General features: G+C 57.4%; 1 protein-coding gene across 3 annotated transcripts in view; it reads left to right on the top strand.

Annotated features, from left to right (window-relative positions):
- The window catches only part of OSBPL5 (oxysterol binding protein like 5), a 72266-nt gene extending 56606 nt beyond the window's left edge, over nucleotides 1-15660 (top strand). For 2 of the 3 annotated variants that reach the window (XM_068976638.1, XM_068976637.1), the window contains exons 12-22: nucleotides 36-134; nucleotides 601-697; nucleotides 1706-1804; nucleotides 9486-9583; nucleotides 10011-10100; nucleotides 10197-10333; nucleotides 10744-10929; nucleotides 11142-11253; nucleotides 12507-12648; nucleotides 13247-13349; nucleotides 14795-15660. In XM_068976638.1, coding sequence (XP_068832739.1) covers nucleotides 36-134; nucleotides 601-697; nucleotides 1706-1804; nucleotides 9486-9583; nucleotides 10011-10100; nucleotides 10197-10333; nucleotides 10744-10929; nucleotides 11142-11253; nucleotides 12507-12648; nucleotides 13247-13349; nucleotides 14795-14933 — 1302 coding nt within the window. In that variant the 3' untranslated portion in view covers nucleotides 14934-15660. The remainder of the gene's footprint in view (nucleotides 1-35; nucleotides 135-600; nucleotides 698-1705; nucleotides 1805-9485; nucleotides 9584-10010; nucleotides 10101-10196; nucleotides 10334-10743; nucleotides 10930-11141; nucleotides 11254-12506; nucleotides 12649-13246; nucleotides 13350-14794) is intronic. The other variant, XM_068976640.1, reaches the window with a different exon arrangement.
- The last annotated feature ends 5473 nt before the right edge of the window (nucleotides 15661-21133 follow it).

Below are 21133 nucleotides of genomic sequence, written 5' to 3'. Positions count from 1 at the left end.
GTGCCTCACGCCAGCCTCCTGCTCATTGCCTGCAGGGCATCAAGAAGCCCTACAACCCCATCCTGGGGGAGACCTTCCGCTGTTGCTGGTTCCACCCCCAGACCAACAGCCACACCTTCTACATCGCTGAGCAGGCAAGGGTCACCCCAGGCTCTGGGCACCGGGCTTTGCGGTGGGCGGGCCCTGGCGGCGGGTCGGGGGTGTCTCAGCCCAGGCCTGTTTCTGGGCGGCCCAGCCTTGGACCGTCGGAAGAGCTCTGGCCTCACTACCGCCAGAGGGATTCTCCCAGGGGTTGCAGACCCCACCGTGGCTGTGACAGCCATGTGTCCTTGGCAGGGGGGAGGTCTGGGCGGGACACGGGGATGGCAGGCAGCTCCTGGGCTGAGTCCCAAGACGAGACTGCCCTCACGCCCCGGGGCTGGGGCTGGGAGGGATGGGGTGGGCGGGGCTGGGAGGGATGGGGTGGGCGGGGCTGCCCGCTGCTTGAGCTGGGAGGGTTGTGGGTGGGCGGGGCTGCCCGCTGCTGGGGCTGGGCAGGGTATGGGGGGGCGGGGCTGCCCGCTGCTGGGGCCGTCGCTCGAGCCACCTCCCCGCCCACAGGTCTCCCACCACCCACCTGTGTCCGCTTTCCACGTCAGCAACCGGAAGGACGGCTTCTGCATCAGTGGCAGCATCACTGCCAAGTCCCGGTTCTACGGTGAGAGGGGAACGGCTCCCTGGGGTCTCCCTGGGGTCTCCCCGGGGTCTCCCCGGGGCCTCGGGAAAACAGGGGGGGGGCGGGGAGGGAAGGACTGAGCTCCAGATTCAGGGGTTACCAAGAGCTCCCACGAGGGCCGTATTCATGTCCCTCCCCACCTGTCCTAGCAGGGACCACACGGGGTAAAGTGCTCAGAACCTGGGGTCTGCAGAGGCCCCCAGGCGACTCCTCCCATCCCTCCCTCCCGTGGGGTTCACAGGGGTGCTGGGAGGATAATGAGAAAGGACCGTGTGCAAAGGTGCCTCCAGGGCTGGCCGGCCATCCAGCACCGCTGGCCGCACGTGGCTATTTAAAGTAATTCAGATGAAATGAAACTTAGCGGGGGCCCCTCAGTCACTCTGGCCACAGTGCAGGTAGCCACAGGTGGCCGCCGTGTCCCACAGCACAGGGCAGAGCAGCTTCGCCGTCGCAGGATGTTCTGTCCAGCAGACCTCAAGAGCCTGGCACTGTGGGTTTCTCTGCATTTCTCCATCTGATTGGCCTTGTCATGGCTCTCGCTGGGGGACAGGTGGGCTGAGTGCCTCTGTGTACCCAGCTGACCGCATAGGCTGTGCCCACCTTTCCAACCCCTGTGCTCCCGTCACTGACTGTGTATCCTTAAGTGGGCCAGACCCTCTCTCTGGAGGTATTTAAAATCAAAGCAGAGGCCCTGGTTTGGAAAAGGTCAAAGCCTCCCCCTTAAGAATCCCGGCTTTAGTAACTGAAATAAACGCTAACACACGGCAGCTGAAGTAACACCTTAGGATGAATGCCTTGTGCAGCTTTCGCAGAACCTGAGGCTCAGAGAGGTTAAGTGACCCACCCACAGTCACACAGCTCAAAGTGCCTGGGGCTCTCCCTACTTGTTGGAAGGGAGCTCAGGTCCTGTGACTTGGGGTGGGGGTGGGGGCCCAGGTCCCCAGGATCTGGCTCCACGCGCTGTCCCTACCACCCCATGTCTCTCTGCAGGGAACTCACTGTCAGCTCTGCTGGATGGCAAGGCCACCCTCACCTTCCTGAACCGGGCAGAGGATTACAGCCTCACCATGCCCTACGCCCACTGCAAAGGTGAGAGGCTGTGGTGCCCCCACCCCAGGGAGCAGAGTCCAGGCCAGCTCCCTCGGGGGAACAGCCTGGTTCTTGTCTGCTCCAAGGGATCTATTTCATGCTCCCTCTTACGTGACTGTTTAGCGGGGTATGAAATTCTGGGCAGATGGTCTGTCTCTGCTTTGAAAGCTTGTCTCCACCTTCCAGCTTCCACTGTGGTTGGTGATCAGTCAGCGCCAGCCTGCTTGTTACGTGGCCTGCTTTTCTCTGCAGCTGCTCTTAGGATCTTCTCTTGTTTCTGGTGTTCTGCAGGCTCGCTGTCGAAGTTCAAGGTTTAGGTTTCCTTTTTTTTGCCTTCAATGTTGTGTCCATTTCTGGTATACAGCAAAGCAATTCACTTACAGGATTTCTTTTATTTTTTAATTACTGGCTATTTTTTTCAGTAGTTTTAGGTTTCCAAAAATTTGAACAGAAAATGCAGAGTGCTCCGTATCCCCCTCTGTCCCAACACACACGCACTCATGCACGAGTATACACACACACACACACACACACACACACACGAGTATACTCTCTTACACACGAGTATACTCTCTCACACAGACACACAGGAATATACTCACACACCCATGAGTATACACACACACACACACACACACACACGAGTATACACACACACACCCATGAGTATACTCACACACACCCACAAGTATACTCACACCTGGAGTATACTCACACAACGACGAGTATACTCTCTCTCTCAGACACACACACACACACACACATGAGTATACTCACACCCATGAGTATACACATACACACAACAGTATACACACACACCCCCACGAGTATACTCACCCACATGAGTATACACACACACATACACACACGAGTATACTCACACACACACGAGTATATTCACATACATGAGTATACTCTCTTACACAGACACATAGGAGTATACTCACCCACACGTATACACACACACCCACTAGTATACACACACACACACGAGTATACTGTGTCTCACAGACACACAGGAGTATACTCACATACCCACGAGTATACACACACACACGACTATACACACACACACAAGTATACACACACACACACGAGTATACTCTCTCTCACACACACACACACGAGTATACACACACACAGAGACGAGTATACTCACACACACACAGGAATTCCCTACTGTAAACATCTTTCATTAGTGTGCTACAGTGTCACGGTTAGCTGGTATTGACAAACTATTGTTGAATATTAAGTCTGTAATTTACATTAGGGTTCAGACTTTGCTGTGTAATTATATGGGCTGGGACAAATAAGTGTTCTATCACTACAAGATTACAGGATCGTTTCACCACCCTAAAGATTTCTTATGATGGTTACACATGAATAGATGAATTCACCTCTTCCTCCCTCTCCCAAACCACTGGTCTTTTCACTGTCTGCATAGGTTTGCTCTTTTCAGAAGGTCACAGAGCTGGAATCATAGGGTATGTAGCATTTTCAAATCAGTGTCTTTGACTAAGCAATACGCTTTTAAGTTTCCTCCATCCCTTTCTGTGGCTTGACAGCTCTGGGTTTCCTTCTTCCTTTTAAATGTATTTATTCGTTTTTGCTTTTGACAGTGCTGGGTCTGTGTTGCTGTGCAAGGGCTTTCCTCTCGTTGCAGCAAGCCCGCAGGGCCCACACTCCTTTGTGGTGCGCAGGCTTCTCGCTGCCGGGGCTTCTCTCGTCTCGGAGCTCGGGCTCCAGGGCCCTCGGGCTTCAGTGGTTGTGGCTCACGGCTCCAGAGCTCGGGCTCAGCAGTTGTGGTGCCCAGGTTACGTTGCCCCTCAGTCTGTGGGATCTCCCCAGACCAGGGATCAAACCTCTGCTGCATGGGCAGGCAGATTCTTAGCCACTGGACCACCACAGAAGTCGGCTTTTTTCTTTTATTTGTAAGGGTTTTTGTTTGTTTAAACTTTTTAGGCAGAGATTTCATGGTTTTGATCAAGTGTGGAAGTTTTTAAGCCATTGTTTTTTAATACTGCTTCGTTCCAATTTCTCAATTTTCTTCTAGAACTTCAATCAGACCTTCTATGCCCTGCATCTCATATCTTTTATCTTTTCGTGTTCTAGATAACGTCTTTAGAGCTAAACCTTCAGCTCTTACTAGCCTTATACTTAATCCATCCACTGAGTTTAATTTCGATGTTAGAGAGTTTTTTCCCCTAAAAATTTCATTTGATTCCATTTCAAACTTTTTTGTTGGTTTATATTTGTATCTTGTTCCTTGATCAAGTTCAAAATTTCTTCTTAAAGATCTATAAACATTGTAAACATAATTGTTTTCTATTCTCTATCTAGGAATTTCACTATTCTAGCCAGTTTACTGCTGGGTCCCCTCTGCCCACAGTATATACTGAATAAACATTCCTTCAGGGGATGATTGTATATATTGAGACTTTGGGATTCTAATTCTGTTGGGGGTCTTCCCCTGTACTAGGCGGTTGTGTCCAGTAGGTTGTGAAATGTCTCTATTCTTAAAAAATTTACTTACTGATGCACAGGCTTGCTCTAGTTGTAGGAAGCAGAGGCCACTCTTCGTTGTGGTTTGCAGGCTGCTCACTGAAGCGGCTGCTCTTGTTGCAGAGCTGGCTCGAGGGCACGGGCTTCATAGTTGGGACACGTGGGCTCAACAGTTGTGGTTCCCAGGCTCTAGAGCACAGGCTCGGCAGTCGTGGTGCCCGGGCTTAGATGCTGCACTGCATGTGGGATCCTCCCGGAGCAGGGATGATCCTCCCGGACAAGGGATGACCCTCCTGGACCAGGGATGCAAGCTGTGTCCCCTGCATTGGCAGGTGGATTCTCAGCCACTGGACCACCGGGGAAGCCCAGGAAGTTTCTATTTGAGTTGCAAACTCACGTTACAAAGTCAAGGCCAGGGATGCGAGAGGTGGAGGCATTTTTAACTCCGAGTGAAGTGAAAAGTGCTCAGTCTTGTCCGATTCTTTGTGACCCCGTGGGCTATACAGTCCATGGAATTCTCATCAAACATATGTGAAAGGACAGGGGCCCCCTCCCAACCGAGCACCCGGAACACACCCGGCGTCCTGCTTGCTCTGTTCTCAGCCACACGCCCCCCACCGCATTCATCGGAAGTCGAGTCTAGATGTCACACCATCTGTGCTTCATATTGCGTCATCACACGGCAGTGACTCACTCACTACAAGGTGAAGATTCCCCTTCTTAGCCGTAACCTCAAGACTGTCGTCACATACACAGAAAAAATAAACAAGACTCTCTCCTTACTATCATCAGATATACAGTCAGTATTCAAAGTCCCTTAATTGTCATAAATACATGTGTGTTTATGTACATGAAAGTGTTAGTTGCTCAGTTGTATGTGACTCTTGGCAACCCCATGGACTGCAGCCCTCCAGGCCCCTCTGTCCATGGGATGCTCCAGGCCAGAATCCTGGAGTGGGCAGCCATTCCCTCCTCCAGGGGATCTTCCCGACCCAGGGACTGAACCCGGCTCTCGCATTACAGGCGGATTCTTTCCCAGCTGAGCCCCAGGGAAGCCCTTTAACCCCGAGAACCGTGCCCAATACCACTGTTTCCTTTACTCTCCTTTTGCTGAGGGTGTAGGGAGGTGAGAGCCCCAGTTTTATGGAAATGGCTCAGAGCACACTTTTCTTGCTACCCTGGGGCAGCCCCTCTGCCCTGCTCCCCACAGGACACCAAGGGTCAGGTCAGCAAAGGCCTCGCTGCTCAGAGGACAGATGCTTCTCTTCCTCCTCCTCCCCTCCTCCCCTCCTCCCCTCCTCTTCTCATCTTTTTCTCCCAGAGGATTACTCTTATTTATTTGCATGCCTATCTGTTCATCAGTGCATTTAAAAGAACATGACTTTTCCATCAACCTTCTGTTATGGAAAACATCAAATACTTGTGAAAGGACAGGGCCCCCCTCCCAACCACGTACAGTGTTGTAGGTATCTTGCTTCCTTTGTTCTCAGTCACATGCCCCCCCACGGCATTCATTTGAAGTAGATTCTAGAGATCACATCATCTCTGCTTTATCTTGTAGTGACTCACCCACTACAAGGTAAGGATTCCCCTTCTTAGCCGTAACAAGTCTGTCATTACATACACAGAAAAAGTAACCAAGACTCTTTCCTTAAAATCATCAGATCCACAGTCAGTGTTCAAAGACCCCTAATTATCATAAATACATGTGTGTTTATATACATGAAAGTGTTAGTTGCTCAGTCAAATCTGACTCTTGGCAACCCCACGGACTGCAGCCCGCCAGGCTCCTCTGTCCGTGGGATGCCCCCGGCAAGAATACTGGAGTGGGCAGCCATTCCCTCCTCCAGGGGACCTTCCCGACCCAGGGGTCAGACCCCCGTCTCCTGCACTGGAGGCAGATTCTTTACGCTCTGAGCCACCAGGGAAGCTGAGGTGCGTGCAGATACACACACACACGTCGCAGTTCATTTGTTTGAAGAGGATTCCAGGCGAGGGTCACACTCGGTGCTCCGTATGACCTTGCACCCTTTTTTCCCTCACAATGTATTTCTTGAAGGAATAAGATCATTTGCTTGTGGGGTTTCCTCCGGTCTGGATTTACTGGCTGTGTCCATGGTGTAGCTGAACGTATTCTCTATCATCTGGAGGCTGGCCTCATCCCTGGAGGCTTGATCACTTTCAGGCACAGATTTTCCATCAAGACAACAGCAGGCAGTTCCCGCCTCCCCGCCACAAGGTTCGCGATGTCGAGCTGCCTTCATCTCTGTGATGGTAGCGGCAGGGATGGGATGTGGAGTCTCAGCGCCTGCTTCTGCTAACCTCGGCGGCACCGCATGTGGTGATGGTCCCTTGCTCCTTCAGCCAGCCAGCAGGCAATCTTCTGCGAAGAGAAACTCCCACTCACTACCACGTGCTCAGCCACTCGGTCCGGCACATGATGGATAAATGCCAGATTTTTTCTCCAAATGTTGTTGTTCAGTTGCTCAGTCGTGTCTGACTCTTTGGACCCCATGGAATGCAGCGCCCCAGGCTCCGCTGTCCTTCACGGTCTCCCAGAGTTTGCTCAGATTCATGACCACTTAGTCAGTAATGCCATCCAACCATCTCATCCTCTGTCGTCCCCTTTTCCTCCTGCCTTCTATCTTTCCCAACATCCGGATCTTCTCCAGTGAGTCAGCTCTTTGCATCAGGTGGCCAAAGTATTGGAGCTTCGCTTCAGCATCAGTCCTTCCAGTGAATATTCAGTGTTGATTTCCTTTAGGATTGACTGGTTTGATCTCCTTGCAGTCCAAGGGACTCTCAAGAGTCTTTACCACCACCACAATTCGAAAGCATTAATTCTTCAGCACTCGACCTTCTTTATGGTCCAACTCTCACATCTGTACATGACTGCTGGAAAAACCATAGCTTAGACTATACAGACCTTTGTCAGCAAAGTGATGTCTCTGCTTTTTAATACACTGTCCACGGTTGTCACAGCTCTCCTTCTAAGGAGCAAGTGTCTTTGAATTTCCTGGCTGCCGTCACTGTCCACAGTGATTTTGGAGCCCAAGATAATAAAATCTGTGGCTGCTTCCATTTTTTCCCCTTCTGTTTGCCGTGCGTGAAACGATGGGACGAGATGCCAGGATCTTAAGTTTTTTGTGTTGAGTTTCTTTCAGTCTCCTCGTCACCCTCATCGAGAGGCTCTTCAGGTCCTCTTCACTTTCTGCTGTTAGAGTGGTATCATCTGCATATCTGAGGCTGTTGATATAATGTTTCTCCCAGCAATCTTGACTCCAGCTTATGACTCATCCAGCCTGGCATTTTCAAAACAGTAGTGAGTTTTCCCTCTGAACTCCTCCAAAGGTGGTCCTGGGTGAGGTCACGTTGCTTGGAACATGGTTTGATCAGAACATGCCTGACCATAAAGAGTATTCCAGCTGGAATCACGCTGGCTGCTCCTTGTGCCAAGCTGGCCGGCGGGAGCCCTCAGATTGGCCCTGGGACCTTGGTACACCCAGCCCGAGCGGGCTGCCTCCTCCTGCCGTGATCCCAGGAGACGCCGGCGTCTCCTGCTCTAGCCCGTGAATCAGCCATTTCTCCAGGGAGTCTCTGGTTCTTTCCAGTAAGAAGAGGTATTTTAGACTTAAGCACCATTGTCTGCAGGCCAGGTATGCTTCCTTTGAGTGGTCTGGTCTCTGTTTCCCTAGGGCTTTCCACTGAGCGGAACATAGAATTGTTTGTTTTTTTAAGATTAAAACAGATGCATTCACACTTATGTTTCCAATCCAGATTCAAGACAGTGGGTTTTTGTCCACCCCGTTCAGCACATGTGAAATGTCTTCCTCCCATACGAGACAGCCCATTTCCATGAGCCCACCACGCTCACTTTCTATCTTACTCACACCCCACTCACAGCACTCACAACACAGCCCCGCCCGCCAGCAGGATGATGGCTGGTGACAGCGTGATGTGAAAGTCTTATCTGAGTCGCTGCGACCCCATGGACTGTAGCCCACCAGGCTCCTCTATCCATGGGATTCTCCAGGCGAGAATACTGGAGTGGGTAGCCATTCCCTTCTCCAGGGGATCTTCCTGACCCAAGGACTGAAGCCGGGTCTGCTGCACTGCAGGCAAGATTCTTTACCATCTGAACCCCCAGGGAAGCCCATGAAGGCCGTATGGGCTGTGATGTTTGCGCTCCTTCCCGTCTTCGGTAGGTCCCCCTGGGATCTCTGATGGCACTGAATACTCCCCCTCAGATCATGCCACCAAGGACACTCATCCTGGGTTTTGGTTTCATTGCACTTTGGATTTTTAGGAATTGCTATTTCATCTTGAAAATAATTTTGTAAGTGAAAACAGGTGCCTGGTTCCAAAGTCAAAACTACAAAGCAGGGTGTAGACAGTTCTAGAGCCCCTGATGCCCTCACCCCCACCTTGGAAGACCAGGCCCCCTGTACCTGCTTCTCTGACCCCACGCTGCCCTGTCCTGGAGAAGCACCCAAGCAGCTCGGAGGCCCCCTCCCTTCAGTGTAGCTTTTCCATGGGGTGCCTGGAGGATTTGGGGGTGATTCCCGCCATGTTGCTACTTCAGTTAGCTTGTATTTTTTAAGAAGTTTTGAAAGACATATCTTATCCCACATCTCTAAGTGTCTCAGGGTGACAGGGATCCTTCCTTCCTGCCTTCTCTTCTCCCCTTCCTTCCTCATTTCTTTCTTTCAGAGTAAGCCTTCCATCTGACCAGAAACAGAAGGCTCGTGCTTTCCTTTGCTAATTAAAACATTGACGTATTAGGTTAAAACAGACCCACGCAGGGCAGGAACTGCGGAGCCAAGTGACCCACAGAGATGAGGGTCTCCTAAGGGACAGTGGAGCTCCTGGGAGCCTGGAACAGGGGCTTCCTGGAGGCAGTGACCCAGTTAAGGGTGGGGGTGTCTCTGAGACTTGGCAACTCACATGAGCAAAGGCCAGAGAGCCCGTCCTCCGGGGGTAGCAGGCCCGTGAGGAGCCAGGTCCGATTTTCACCCTCCTGGCAGCGCTGGCCCCCGGGAGCACCTGTCATCCCCGCTCCCTTCTCACCCTCGGGGCCTGACACACTCATCCCCGTCTCAGCGCTGCTGGGACTCCACCGAGGCCTGGGGGCTCAGCCGGCCCCAGGGCAGCACTGACCCCCGCCATGGCTGTCTTGCAGGCATCCTCTACGGCACGATGGCCATGGAGCTGGGTGGCAGGGTGACCATCGAGTGTGAGAAGAACAGCTTGCAGGCTGAGCTGGAGTTCAAGCTCCAGGTAGCACAGGCAGATCAGCCACCCCAGGGCCTGGGGGCGTGGGGCTCGGGCAGGGGAGAGGCGAGGCCCTGGGGGGTCCCCCACCACCCTCTCTGTGCCCAGGGATGGTTTCCTGAGCAGGGGCACACGGATGAGCAGCTCCTGGCCGTCCTGTAGCACAGCCGGAGCCTGTGAGGGGCGCAGAGAGGGGAAGGGGCTGCCCGCAGACCACACAGCAGAGACAGGCGAGGCTGAGGCCCATCCCCACCATGGGGCACCAAGGCCTGGCAGGGACCCTGCACCCTGGAGCTCTGGCTGGGCCATGGGCGAGTGTGGCCGCCCCTGCTGTGCACCAGGGCTGGGAGCTCGCACCCCCACGAGGAAGGGGCCCCTCCTCCTCCCCAGCTCAGCGCCCTCACCCGCGTCCATCTCGGGCATGTCCCCACAGCCCTTCTTCGGGGGCAGCACGAGCATCAACCAGATCTCGGGGAAGATCACGTCGGGCGAGGAGGTCCTGGCGCGGCTCACGGGACACTGGGTAAGGCCCGCCTCTGGGCAGGCACAGGCGGGAGGGCGGGCCCGGGCTCCGGAGGCCACGGCCGGCGCCTCTGACCCGCCCGGCCACCTGGGGCAGGACAGGGAAGTGTTCATCAAGGAGGAGGGCAGAGGAGGCCCTGAGCTCTTCTGGAACCCCAGCGAGGAGGTGCGCAGGCAGCGGCTGAAGCGGTGCACGGTGCTGCTGGAGGAGCAGACGGAGCTGGAGTCGGAGAGGTGAGGGCTGGGCGCTGCAGGACCCCGACCCCAGCCAGAGCGGCCAGGCTGGCAGCTGCGATCCCTGGATGCAGGTTCCCTGGATGTCCCTGGCACGAGGACAGACCCGAGGGGATCCCTGGTGGCAGAGGACACGTCCGGCTGTGGGAAGCTGGAGGGAGAGAAAGGGAGGCCTGGGGGAAGAGCGAGCTCTGTAGGGAGGGCCCTGTGGTGCCAAGTGTGCACCCAGCATAGGAAAGAACCATCTCATGGTAAATAAACAGTGCCCAGGAGAGATGGGCACCCTGATAGGTAGTGAGCTCCCTGTCACTGGAGGCAATCAAATGGAGGTTGCTCTGAGCCTCCCCTCTAGTGTGAAGGGTCAAGGCTGCCCAGGTCCCCTTGGCTCAGAGCAGGTGCTCCACTCGCAGGCTCTGGCAGCACGTCACCAGGGCCATCAGCGAGGGTGACCAGCACAAAGCCACGCAGGAGAAGTTTTCCCTAGAGGAGGCGCAGCGGCAGCGGGCCCGGGAGCGCCAGCAGAATCTGGTGCCCTGGACACCCCAGCTCTTCCACCTGGACCCTGCCACCCAGGAGTGGCGCTACCGATACGAGAAGTGAGTGGCGGCAGGCTGCCCGCAGACCCCCACTGTCCTGGCCCTGAGTGATGGGGAGGGAGGGCCACGCGGGGGCTGCTCTCGGGGGCAGGCTGTGGTCACTCCCCTGGGGGCTTCAGCCCTGATGAGAGGCTGAGGGCTGGGCCGGGAGGGGGCCCCTCACTGTGTGGGCCACCGCCCCTGCCAACCCACACTCTCTGGACTCCCCCCAGCCACAGCCCCTGGGACCCCCTGAAGGACATCGCCCAGTTTGAGCAAGATGGGGTCCTGCACACCCTGCAGCGGGAGACCACCTTCCTGGGCAGCCCGGGGCCCAGGCACCAGGTCAGAACCAGCCCTGGACCCAGCCTGGGGTCCTCCGCCCCCACCTCACACCCAGCTAACCTGGCCCTCCTCTCCTGGGTCCCCATCACTCTGACCCACACACATCCCAGCAGGGTCTCCCCTGGTGTCCCCCTGGGTCCCTGTCCCACCTTTCCTCACCCAGCAAGGGGCCAAGACACCACCCCCTTGCAGGACACGCAGTTCCTGGGACACCCCGATGTTCAGGGCACTGTGCTAGGGTGCACTGGCCCTGCCCCGTTGCTTCCCAGAACCGCTCTCCGTGGTGTTGGTGGGGCGGTATCCCATTGTACAGATGAAAACACTGAGCCTCAGGGCAGCCCAGGGGCTTGCCCAAGTAGCAGGAGGAGGAGGAGGTGGCATTTGCACAGACTCCTGGGCCTCTGTGGGTGGGTGAGGAGGGTGGGGGTGGGGTGGGGAGGACAGCGGGAGGCCCTGGGGAGCACAAGGGAGGAGCACTCTGGCAGAGGTGCCACTTCAGGGGGAGCCCAGGGTGGCCCCACGTGTGGATCAGTGCCCGCTGGGTGCCCACTGTGCATACAACGGGGGGGCACTCCCCCCTGGGCAGGGAGGCGTGGACTCCCCCATCTTGCCCTGTGGCCCCAATTTCCCCAGCAAACGGGGGCCGAGATACCTCCCGAGTCGTGTGTGTCCCAGCCCCTTCCCCCACGTGCCGCAGCCCCTCAGCCGGGACCGGATAGCCCTGTCTCTCCCGCACGAGTGCCCCCGGCAGGCCTCTTCACCCTCCTCTCTCTCCTCAGCCTCTCTGGTCAAAACGGGCCCCACCACACCCCAAAACCTGCCTGTGTGGGAAGCCCCCCTGCCCCGGCTCTGACCACACTCATCGGGGCCGAGGGCCTCCGTGCAGGGCACCCCCAGGCCCTCGCAGGGACAGGCCTCCGGTCACGCGGCCACCCCTGTCCTCGGAAGGCTTCTCTGAGGCTGGCCAGCCCGGGGGTCCCTGCGTCCACGCTGGGGAAGCCCCGGCCGTCAGCGCGCGCTGGGAGGGTCAGCCCTGCCGGCTCTGGAGTCCTGTGGCCCGGCCCCCGTCGTCTCCCTCTGTATGGGAGGGTCAGAGGGGGGTGGTGGGCGCTGCAGTCAGGTCAGGGCCGGGCCTGTCACCCGCCCAGAGCCAGCAGCCTCCGCCGCTGCCGGCCGCCTTCTGCGGCACAGGTGGCCCCACGGGTGCGGTGGGTGTGGGTGGGCTGCCGCTCAGCCGCTCCGTCTCCCCCCAGGGGTCCGCCCCCAACCCGCGGCTCCGCAAGCCCAGCGACCAGCCCTCCGGCCACAGCCAGGTCACCGAGAGCAGCGGCTCCACGCCCGAGTCCTGCCCCGAGCTCTCTGACGAGGAGGAGGAGGACGGGGACTTTGTTCCGGGTGAGACCTGTGGGCTGACCCTCTGGACCGGTGCAGCCGGTGGGGACGGGCGAGGGGGCCGGGCTCTGAGTCCGCTCTTGCGAGGGGCGGGGCGCCCAGGGAGGGGCGGGGCGCCCAGGGAGGGGCGGGGCGCCCAGGGAGGGGCGGGGCGCCCAGGGAGGGGCGGGGCGCCCAGCGAGGGGCGGGGCGCCCAGCGAGGGGCGGGGCGCCCAGCGAGGGGCGGGGCGCCCAGCGAGGGGCGGGGCGCCCAGCGAGGGGCGGGGCGCCCGGCGAGGGGCGGGGCGCCCAGCGAGGGGCGGGGCGCCCAGCGAGGGGCGGGGCGCCCAGCGAGGGGCGGGGCGCCCAGCGAGGGGCGGGGCTTGCCTGTCTGGCCTGTGACTCTCCGGGTGGGCTCCCGCTTCCTGGTCCCCTGTCTTCAGGGAGTGCCTGTCTCCCCGTTTGACCCCCTGGGCTTATCAGAGGCTGGCTGATCCTGGGAGTTTCCTCCGGAGTGGGCACCACCTCCCTCTTGTGCCAGTGGCTGCAGGGAGGCGGGCTGTAACCTCAGGCCCCCACCCGCCCATCCTCACCTCTCCCCGCTCCTTCCTGACGCCTGTAGGCTGCGAGAGCCCGTGCCCTCGGTGTGGGAAGGAGGCGCGGCGGCTGCAGGTGCTGCACGAGGCGATCCTGTCCATCCGGGAGGCCCAGCAGGAGCTGCACAGGTGGGCCGCCCTCGGAGGACCAGCTGGGGGGCGCGGGGTCAGAGTGCAGGACGGCCAGAACCCCGAGGGGCGGAGCTAGATGGAAGCTGGAAGAAGGTACCAGCGGCAGTGGCCCCCCGAGCCCCAAAACCAGTAGGACCTCAGAAATAGCGGGCCAAGTCATGTCAGGGGGCCTAGGAACACATTCGATTTCTGACCCCCGCTCTCCCCCAGAGCCAGGCTCCAGTCAAGGCGGCAAGTCTCTGAGCTGCAAAACCTTGGTCTGTCTGGGCCTCAGTCTCGCCATCTGTGAACTGGGGTTGACAGCAGTGCCCCTGGGGCGGGAGGAAGATGGAGCAGAGAGTGAGGCTCTGAGCCTGGCGCCCCGAGAGCCCTTGGCAACTGTGAACACCTGAGCTGCTCTTGGGAGCCTAGAATCTCATGTCTGTAACGAGGCCAGCCCTACTTCCCCTGCGACTCACCCAAGGGGGCCCAGAGGTGTTTCTCACCCTTTGGTACCAGCTCCATGGTGATGCTGTGCAGGGCCAAGGGAAACGGAGACTGACATCTTGTAAGAGTGGGGGAGGGGGACGGTCTCCATGATCAGGGAGGGCTTCCTGGAGGAGGATGCGTTTGGGCAGAGCGGAGCTGGAAATGGGGAATGCAGAGGTCAGTCCCGAGTGGGCACCACAGGATGGCCCCTGCCAGGAGGAGGGGCAGTTGAGGTGAGAGACCGAGACGAAGGAGCCCGGCCCGGAGGCCGTGGGAACCAGGAAGGGGGTTAGGGCACCACAGGAGACTTGCTGCTTTGCTGCGAGGGAGGTGGTGGAAACACAGCCAATAGCTTCAGCCTTTGGTCCAGACACAGTGATGTCAAGAGGCCAGGACAGAGCTGCAGCTTTCCTGGGCTGTCAGCCAAGCCCAGACCGGCAGCTTCAGCTACAGGCATTTGCCCCTCCTGGGCCTTGAGGCTGGAAATCCCAGATCAGAGCAGGGCTGGTCCTCCCGAGGCTGCTCTCCTAGGCGTGCAGACGACGGCCGTCTCCTCCCTGCGTCCTCACAGGGTTGTCTCTCTGTGTGTGTCTGTGTCCTGACCTCTTCTTTCAGGGACCCCCAGTCCTGTGGGATGAGGGCCCAGCCTAGTGACCCCATTTCTTTATTTACCCCTGTAAAGGTCACATCTCCAAACAGTTGCGTTCTGGCTGCTGGGGGTCAGAACTCCAACACAGGACTTGCAGACGCCGTTCAGCCCACGGCAGTGGAGGTGGGAGGGGGGATGTGAGAGCCCCAGCTCCACTAGCCCTGACCCCTCTCCCTGGAGGGTGTGCCCAGGGAGCCCCAGGCAGCCACTGTGCCCTGGGGCCCTCCCCTACGCGAGCCCCTGGCCCCGTTTTCACCCGAGGGCCAGACTCCTCACCTTGCTGCTTGGCTGGACAAGGCTGAACCACCGCGCCCTCTCGTTCCAGGCACCTCTCGGCCATGCTGAGCTCCACGGCCCGCGCCAGGCAGGCCCCGACCCCGGGCCCCCTGCACAGCCCTCGTTCTTGGTTCCTGCTCTGCGTGTTCCTGGCGTGTCAGCTGCTCATTAACTACATCCTCAAATAAGAGCCCAGTGGGGATGGCGTGGGCATCATCTGCAGGACTAGGGGACAGAGGAAGCCGAGCCTCCCTCCCAGGCACCTAGCACTTTAAGCCAGCCCTATGGAGGCAGAGACTCCGTGAGCATGGCCCACGTGGACGGAGGAACCCACGGCCGCAGGACAGCAGGAGGGACCTGGGCGGGGGGGGGTGGTTGCTGCGCAGGATACCTCTGGCGAGGCGCTGGCCTTTCCCACAGGGCCCTCCACCCCGCGCTGGCCTTAATGCTGAAGCCAAATGCCACTTTCACCCTGGGCCACGCTCTCTGGCAGCCTTGCCTCATCACCCCCTCCCCGGGCAGCCTCAGGGGTCTGATGGTGGAGGGGCAGGAGGGCCCTCCAGACTCCAGGTGTTGCCCCTCAGCAGCGGTGAGTAGGAGGCTCTGAGGAGCAAGCCGGCACCCCAGGTCCTCTTGGGCGCCCAACGCACAGAGCATCCCTTCCCGAGTCCCCGCCCACGCTGTCCTGGACAGGCTGCAGGTGGGCTTCAGGCGCCAGCTGGGCTGCGATGGGGCTTCCTTCTGCCCCCTGTGCCGTCTGCACGGTGGGGCCCAGTTCATACACTTCACAGGCCCAGCCCATCTCCCTCAGCCAGGACATGCCAAGCTGGGGCGGGCACAGCTGAGCGTGGCATGTCTGGGGGGCATTCCTGGCCTGGGACCGAGGGGGGACACTTTATTCAGACAGACATGCACGGTCTTCCCTTCCCACACATTTTTAATAAACGCAATTGCAATATTTTAGGCAGGCTGCGAACAGCATCTGTCAACTGGCCTCTGTTCCTGTGTCAAATGCTGTGTGTGTGTGTGTGTGTGTGTGTGTGTGTGTGAAGCTCTGCACATGCAGACACAGACGGGGCCGTAAATTCAGCTGTGATGGTGCCACCTGAGCTGACCAGTTTTGTATCTATGTCTTGCTCCTCCTCCAATTTGGGGACACGTCTCCATGCGTGAAATAAACAGACGCACATGTTGTATGCTGCCTTCTTGGGGAAATTCTGGAAACCAGTAGGGTTGGGGTGTCTCAGGGGAGAGATTCGATGCCAGCAGAAGCTGTCTGGGGCTGGAGGGGCCCAGGGAAGGGTTGGGGCCTCGAGGATGGAGGGAGGAGGTCTGGCGTGGAGGGGCGTGCAGTCTGCAGGGAGCAGAGAGACGCAGTCCGCGCCCCCTCCCCACCTCTGAGGAGCCAGTGCAGGAGGCCTGGGACCCGTCCAGCAGCCGATGAGCTGGCTCAGGACACGGGGGTGCTGCCCATGGGGCTCTCCAGGGGGCATTTGGCCTGGTCCCTTCCCCACAATCACAACCCACTCCCCCCCTCTCCAGCTGCCCCCAGGCAGCCCCTCAGTTCCACTGTGGCTACCGTTCTCAGTACTCCTGGCCACCAGGTCCAGGGGAGTGGGCTGGCCTTTGCTGGGACAGCCCAGGATGCCCCTGAAGGGGGGGGGTCGGGGCAGCTGACTGCAGACCACACCCCACAGTACTGAGACCGCGGCCCGGCCCTGACGGACATGAAGGATAAAAGAGAGGGAGAGGCCGTGGGACAAGATGGACATCGGCTGGGGCCAAGGGAGGGGCAGGTGTGCCCTGCCGCCGCAGCCCTCCCCGCCCTCCCCGCCGTCCCCACCCTCCCGCCTGCACCAGGCACTCGGGACTCCCAGGACTCCCTCTGAGAGCAGTGTCCCCACTGGCACTGATCCCTATGTGGCTCCACCCCCTGCGGGAGGCGGGGGGCGGGGGGTGCGGTCCTCTCCAGGTTGAAGTGGTCTGCACCTTGCCACTAAGGCAGGCTACTCTGGACCCGATGCCCTGGGCCATCTGTCTTGCACCCTGGACCTTTCAGGGCAGACTGGGCCACCCAAGTGCAGCCTGACCCACCAGGCCCTCCAGCCCCCGCCCCCTGCCGCCTCGGAGTCTCCTCCAGAATTCTCTTCCTGTCCTTGGTAGGCTGAGAACTCGTCTAAATCAACAATGAAAAATGACAAGAAAGCTGGGTGGGCATAGTCCCAGGGGACCAGGTGGCCAGTGCCCAGACAGATGGTTACAACGTGCTCCTGTGTCAGGCAGCTCCTGCAAGCGGTGAGGACCTGGTCCTGGCCTCTGGGTCATCAGGTTAACTCTTGGGCATCTGGATGCTGGTGGTGAAAAATCTAGAATGATGTAGGGTTCAGAACTGTGCTTTGCACCCCACACCCCACTCAGCACCCCCTTCCTGGCCCATCGACAGTGGCTGGCCTGCCTCCCAGGGCCGCTGAGCAGGAAGAGGATGGAATGGTGGTCAGGGAGGGTGGAAACTCAGGAGGGCCCGGGCCCAGGGCCACACCCTGCCTTCTAGGTTCCCCAGAGCCGCAGGAGGAACTTACACGGGCCTGTCCCCTCACTTTGTCACTGCTTGGGGGAAGTGACAGCAACTTCTAGTAGAAAGACTTTCTAGCAGACGTGATCTGGGTCTGTTCAGGGCTCAGAGACTCAAGAGCTGGCGGGCCCCTCCTGGAGCATGGGATTCTAGGTGGTGGGGGGGCGCGGGGTGCTGGACGAGGTGCGGGACTGAAGGGGCCTGACGCCCTCTGTTGATGTGCCTGGCTTGTATCCTGCTCTCTTCAGGAAGGAGCGGTCTCCTCCCCTTGAAACACCCCCCACCCCATCCAGCTCACCCCTCCCCCACTCATGTGGCTCCCACAGGCTGCAGGAAGATGCCACTGGTTGAGCAGGGAGTGGGGACAGACTCGAGTTTCGCGGCTGCTCAATTCAGCTCGGTCGCTCAGTCGTGTCCGACTCTTTGCCACCCCATGGAATGCAGCACGCCAGCCCTCCCCTTCCGTCAGCAACTCCTGGAGTTTCCTCAAACTCGTGTCCGTTGAGTCGCTAATGCCATCCAACCATCTCATCCTCTGTCGTCCCTGTCTTCTCCTGCCTTCAATCTTTCCCAGCATCAGGGTCTTTTCCAATGAGTCAGCTCTTCGTATCAGGTGGCCAAAGAATTGGAGTTTCAGCTTCTGCATCAGTCCTTCCAGTGAATATTCAGGACTGATTTCCTTTAGTTTTGATTGGTTGGATCTCGGCTGTCCAAGGGACTCTCAAAAGTCCTCCGATACCACAGTCGGAAAGCATCAATTCTTCGGCGCTCAGCTTTCTTTATGGTCCAGCTGGCACAGCTTGCGGCTGCTACTTGAGCCCAGGTGGCCCCCAGAGCATCCGGGGGGAGGGCGCGGGAGCGCGCGGGAGGGCAGGAAGCCAAGCTGGCGGCACGCTCGCCAGGGAGGCGCTGCTTCCGGGCACCTGCGAGGGGCAGTGCAGATGCCCTCCCCGCCCCGCCCCCTCAGAAGAGACACCTAAACCTCACGGCCAGGGAAGGGCGGGCTCGGAGACCCCGAAGCCCAGCCCGTGGCCCCACCGCGGGGACGGCTAGGGCGACGCCTCAAGGCCTGGGTGCCGGGGTCCAGCCCTGGTGGATCCAGGGAATTCGAAGGTGGGGACAGCGTCAGCATCCTTGGAAATAACTTATTTAATTACAGATAGAGAGGGATTAGAAGATTAGCAGAGAAAAAGAGGCTGAATAACTTGGTTCACATGGAATACCAATCACCACCTACTTAAGCCGCAGGCGTCTTCCCGTTCTCCCAAAGGAGAGGAGGCACTGAGCAGCCCCCCACCCCCGCCCCGTCTGGTCTTAGAAGCCCAGGCAAAATTAATAGGCTTGGTGGGTACCCATGCACCAGATGGGAATTAGGCCAGAAAATAGTAGGAGAGAAAAAGGGGCTGAATAACTTGGTTTACGTGGGATACCAATAAAATTCCAAGACAAGGAATTTGCACCATCTACGTTGGGCCACCAGTGCCACTTGAATATCGGAAGGTGCCCCTCCTTGGGCTCCTTCTCGCGTGGGCTTGAAAACTGGGGCAAATAAGTAGACTTGGAGGGCACCCATGCTCCAGATGGGTATTCAGCCAGAAAAACGGGGAGCAGAAAAGAACGACATGAGGGGATCAGCCTTTCCAGAAACGGATCCAATTTCTTTATTTTGGGGTTTGTTTATATACTTTTTGTTACATATAGGGATGAATACAGAGTCACGCGGGCCGTCAGCAGTGCTGACCTGTATCAAAATCAGGTGCTTCACATAAAAAAGTCTTAGGGATTTTACATCATCTTCTGGCTATGAGACCTGCTGACATTTTATGATCCTTTCTTTCTGATAACCAAAAAACTTATTTCTTCCAAGGGTGTTTTTTCTTAAACCAGGCACCACCCTCCAAATAAAGTTACATTCGTATAGGGTGAGGGTATAGTGAGTTACAATCAAGAAAGGAATTTATTTAACCCAAGGTTAACATGATTAATCTTAAAGGTTAATACTTATTTCTCCTATATGTTAGTTATATTCATTATAAGGGCAGGGAATATGGAGATTTAGCAGCAAACATCAGCCCAACAAATGAAAATCCTTCACCAATGTTCCCCTTAAGATCTATTTAGTCTTAAGATAGTGATAAAGTTACATTTTTACATAGCAAGGACACAGTGATTTATAACAAAGTACAGTGATCTATTACAAAAGAGAAAATTCATTAACTCAAAAAGTCTAGCATTGCTAACCTTAAAAACTACTATATTTCCTTTTCTATATTCTAAATACATTGATTAATATATTCCCAGGTGCCTAAGGATATGGAGGCCTGGCGGCAATCATTGACTCAACAATGAGAAAAGCCCTATGCTAATTAAGACTCTCAGAATACTCCAAAACTCTCTGTGCTGCTTATGGTTGAGAGGTAGTAAACAATCATGTGGGTAGTGGCAGGAGTATGGATAATCCTGTCACACAAGCTAGTCTGTCAGCAGAGAGGTTTGACCAGAGACATCCTTGTGCCACCCAGGGGAGGGAATTAGCAGCAATTATTGACACAACAAATGAAAAAACCCTTCACCAATATAATTCCCAGTCAACCCACTATACTAATAATTTCCAACTCCCCAAGAGAATTTGCCTTTAGTAAGTCTAAAACATCTTGTGCCTCTCAGATTGGGAGGCTGTAAAAAATCATATGTGGCCAGACGAACCTATACAGGCGGGCTGGATAACCTTCAGAGGAGTCCGGAAGCTGAAACACTCTTGTCAAGCCCAGGAGTTTTTATTGCCTTGGAGCTGCATGTTTACTCCTTGTCTGAGAGAAACGGTTATGGGGAAGAGCCCCCCGTAAAGTCAGAAGTGTAGGTGAGAGCATAAAACAGACTCTGGTTTTGGGGTAGATGCTCGGGAACAGGGGGTTTCCTGAGGCTTGATCACGCCTTTGCGAATGCCAAGCCTCCTTCCTCATGACCTTTGCCATGGGCGGAGTTCCTCACGCTGGCCGCGGCACCTGGGCACCTGGGTGGGCGGCCGGCGAGGGAGCGAGGAGCTTGGTACCAACCTCTCTGTACTCCTGGGGCGGGGGTCGCTGAGGCCCGGGCCGCGGGAGCTGTCAGGAGCCGCTGCAGGCGGTGTTGCCCTGTCTCCTGCTCCTGAATCAGATGGGACCGCACTGCTGGGACTGCACTGCTGGGCCGGCCTGGGCTGAGGGGCTCAGGGTGGAAGGATCCCGAGATCAGGGCAGGGGCGCGCACCCCAGTGAGGCTGGCACCGGCAGGAAGACCCTAGAGGAAAACCGGGTGAAGCGTGAGTTTTGAGTCAGTTCCCCAGCTGGAGGAGGTCGCAGCGGGGAATCTTTCCCACCCTAAACCCCAGCCGGTGCGGGGAGGGCGTGGGGCTGGCAAGGAAGGGAGCCCGACGACAGGGGAGTGTGGGGGGTCGCACAGAAGAGAGAAAGGTGAGGGGATGGAAGAGAGAACAGACCGATTGGGGAGGGGGCGGCTCATGGAAACTGTCTTTGCTTCTGGAGGAAGCAAAGGAATCTGTGGTGAGGAACCCCAGCTCTCCCTTGGGAGTCTGGCCTGGTGTCCTGGCCCAGCTGGAGCCTCAGGCAGTGTACTGACCTCTCATAAAATTGGGCTTTTAATAGCACCTGCCTGTTCCAGCTGGACTGCCAAGATGAACTGAGTTATGATTATGTAGCTGAGAAGACCCCTACCACATCAGCACAGATGAGAAACCTGGAAGTCGAGTAAAACTTGTGGTTTTCCTCCACCTGCAGGCAACTACCGATACCAATGTGGTTTCCAGGGAGGGCCAGG

The sequence above is a fragment of the Capricornis sumatraensis genome, chromosome 8 (genome assembly GCF_032405125.1).
Source record: "Capricornis sumatraensis isolate serow.1 chromosome 8, serow.2, whole genome shotgun sequence".
Lineage (NCBI taxonomy): Eukaryota > Metazoa > Chordata > Mammalia > Artiodactyla > Bovidae > Capricornis > Capricornis sumatraensis.
This window is presented reverse-complemented; position numbering and strand designations above follow the sequence as displayed.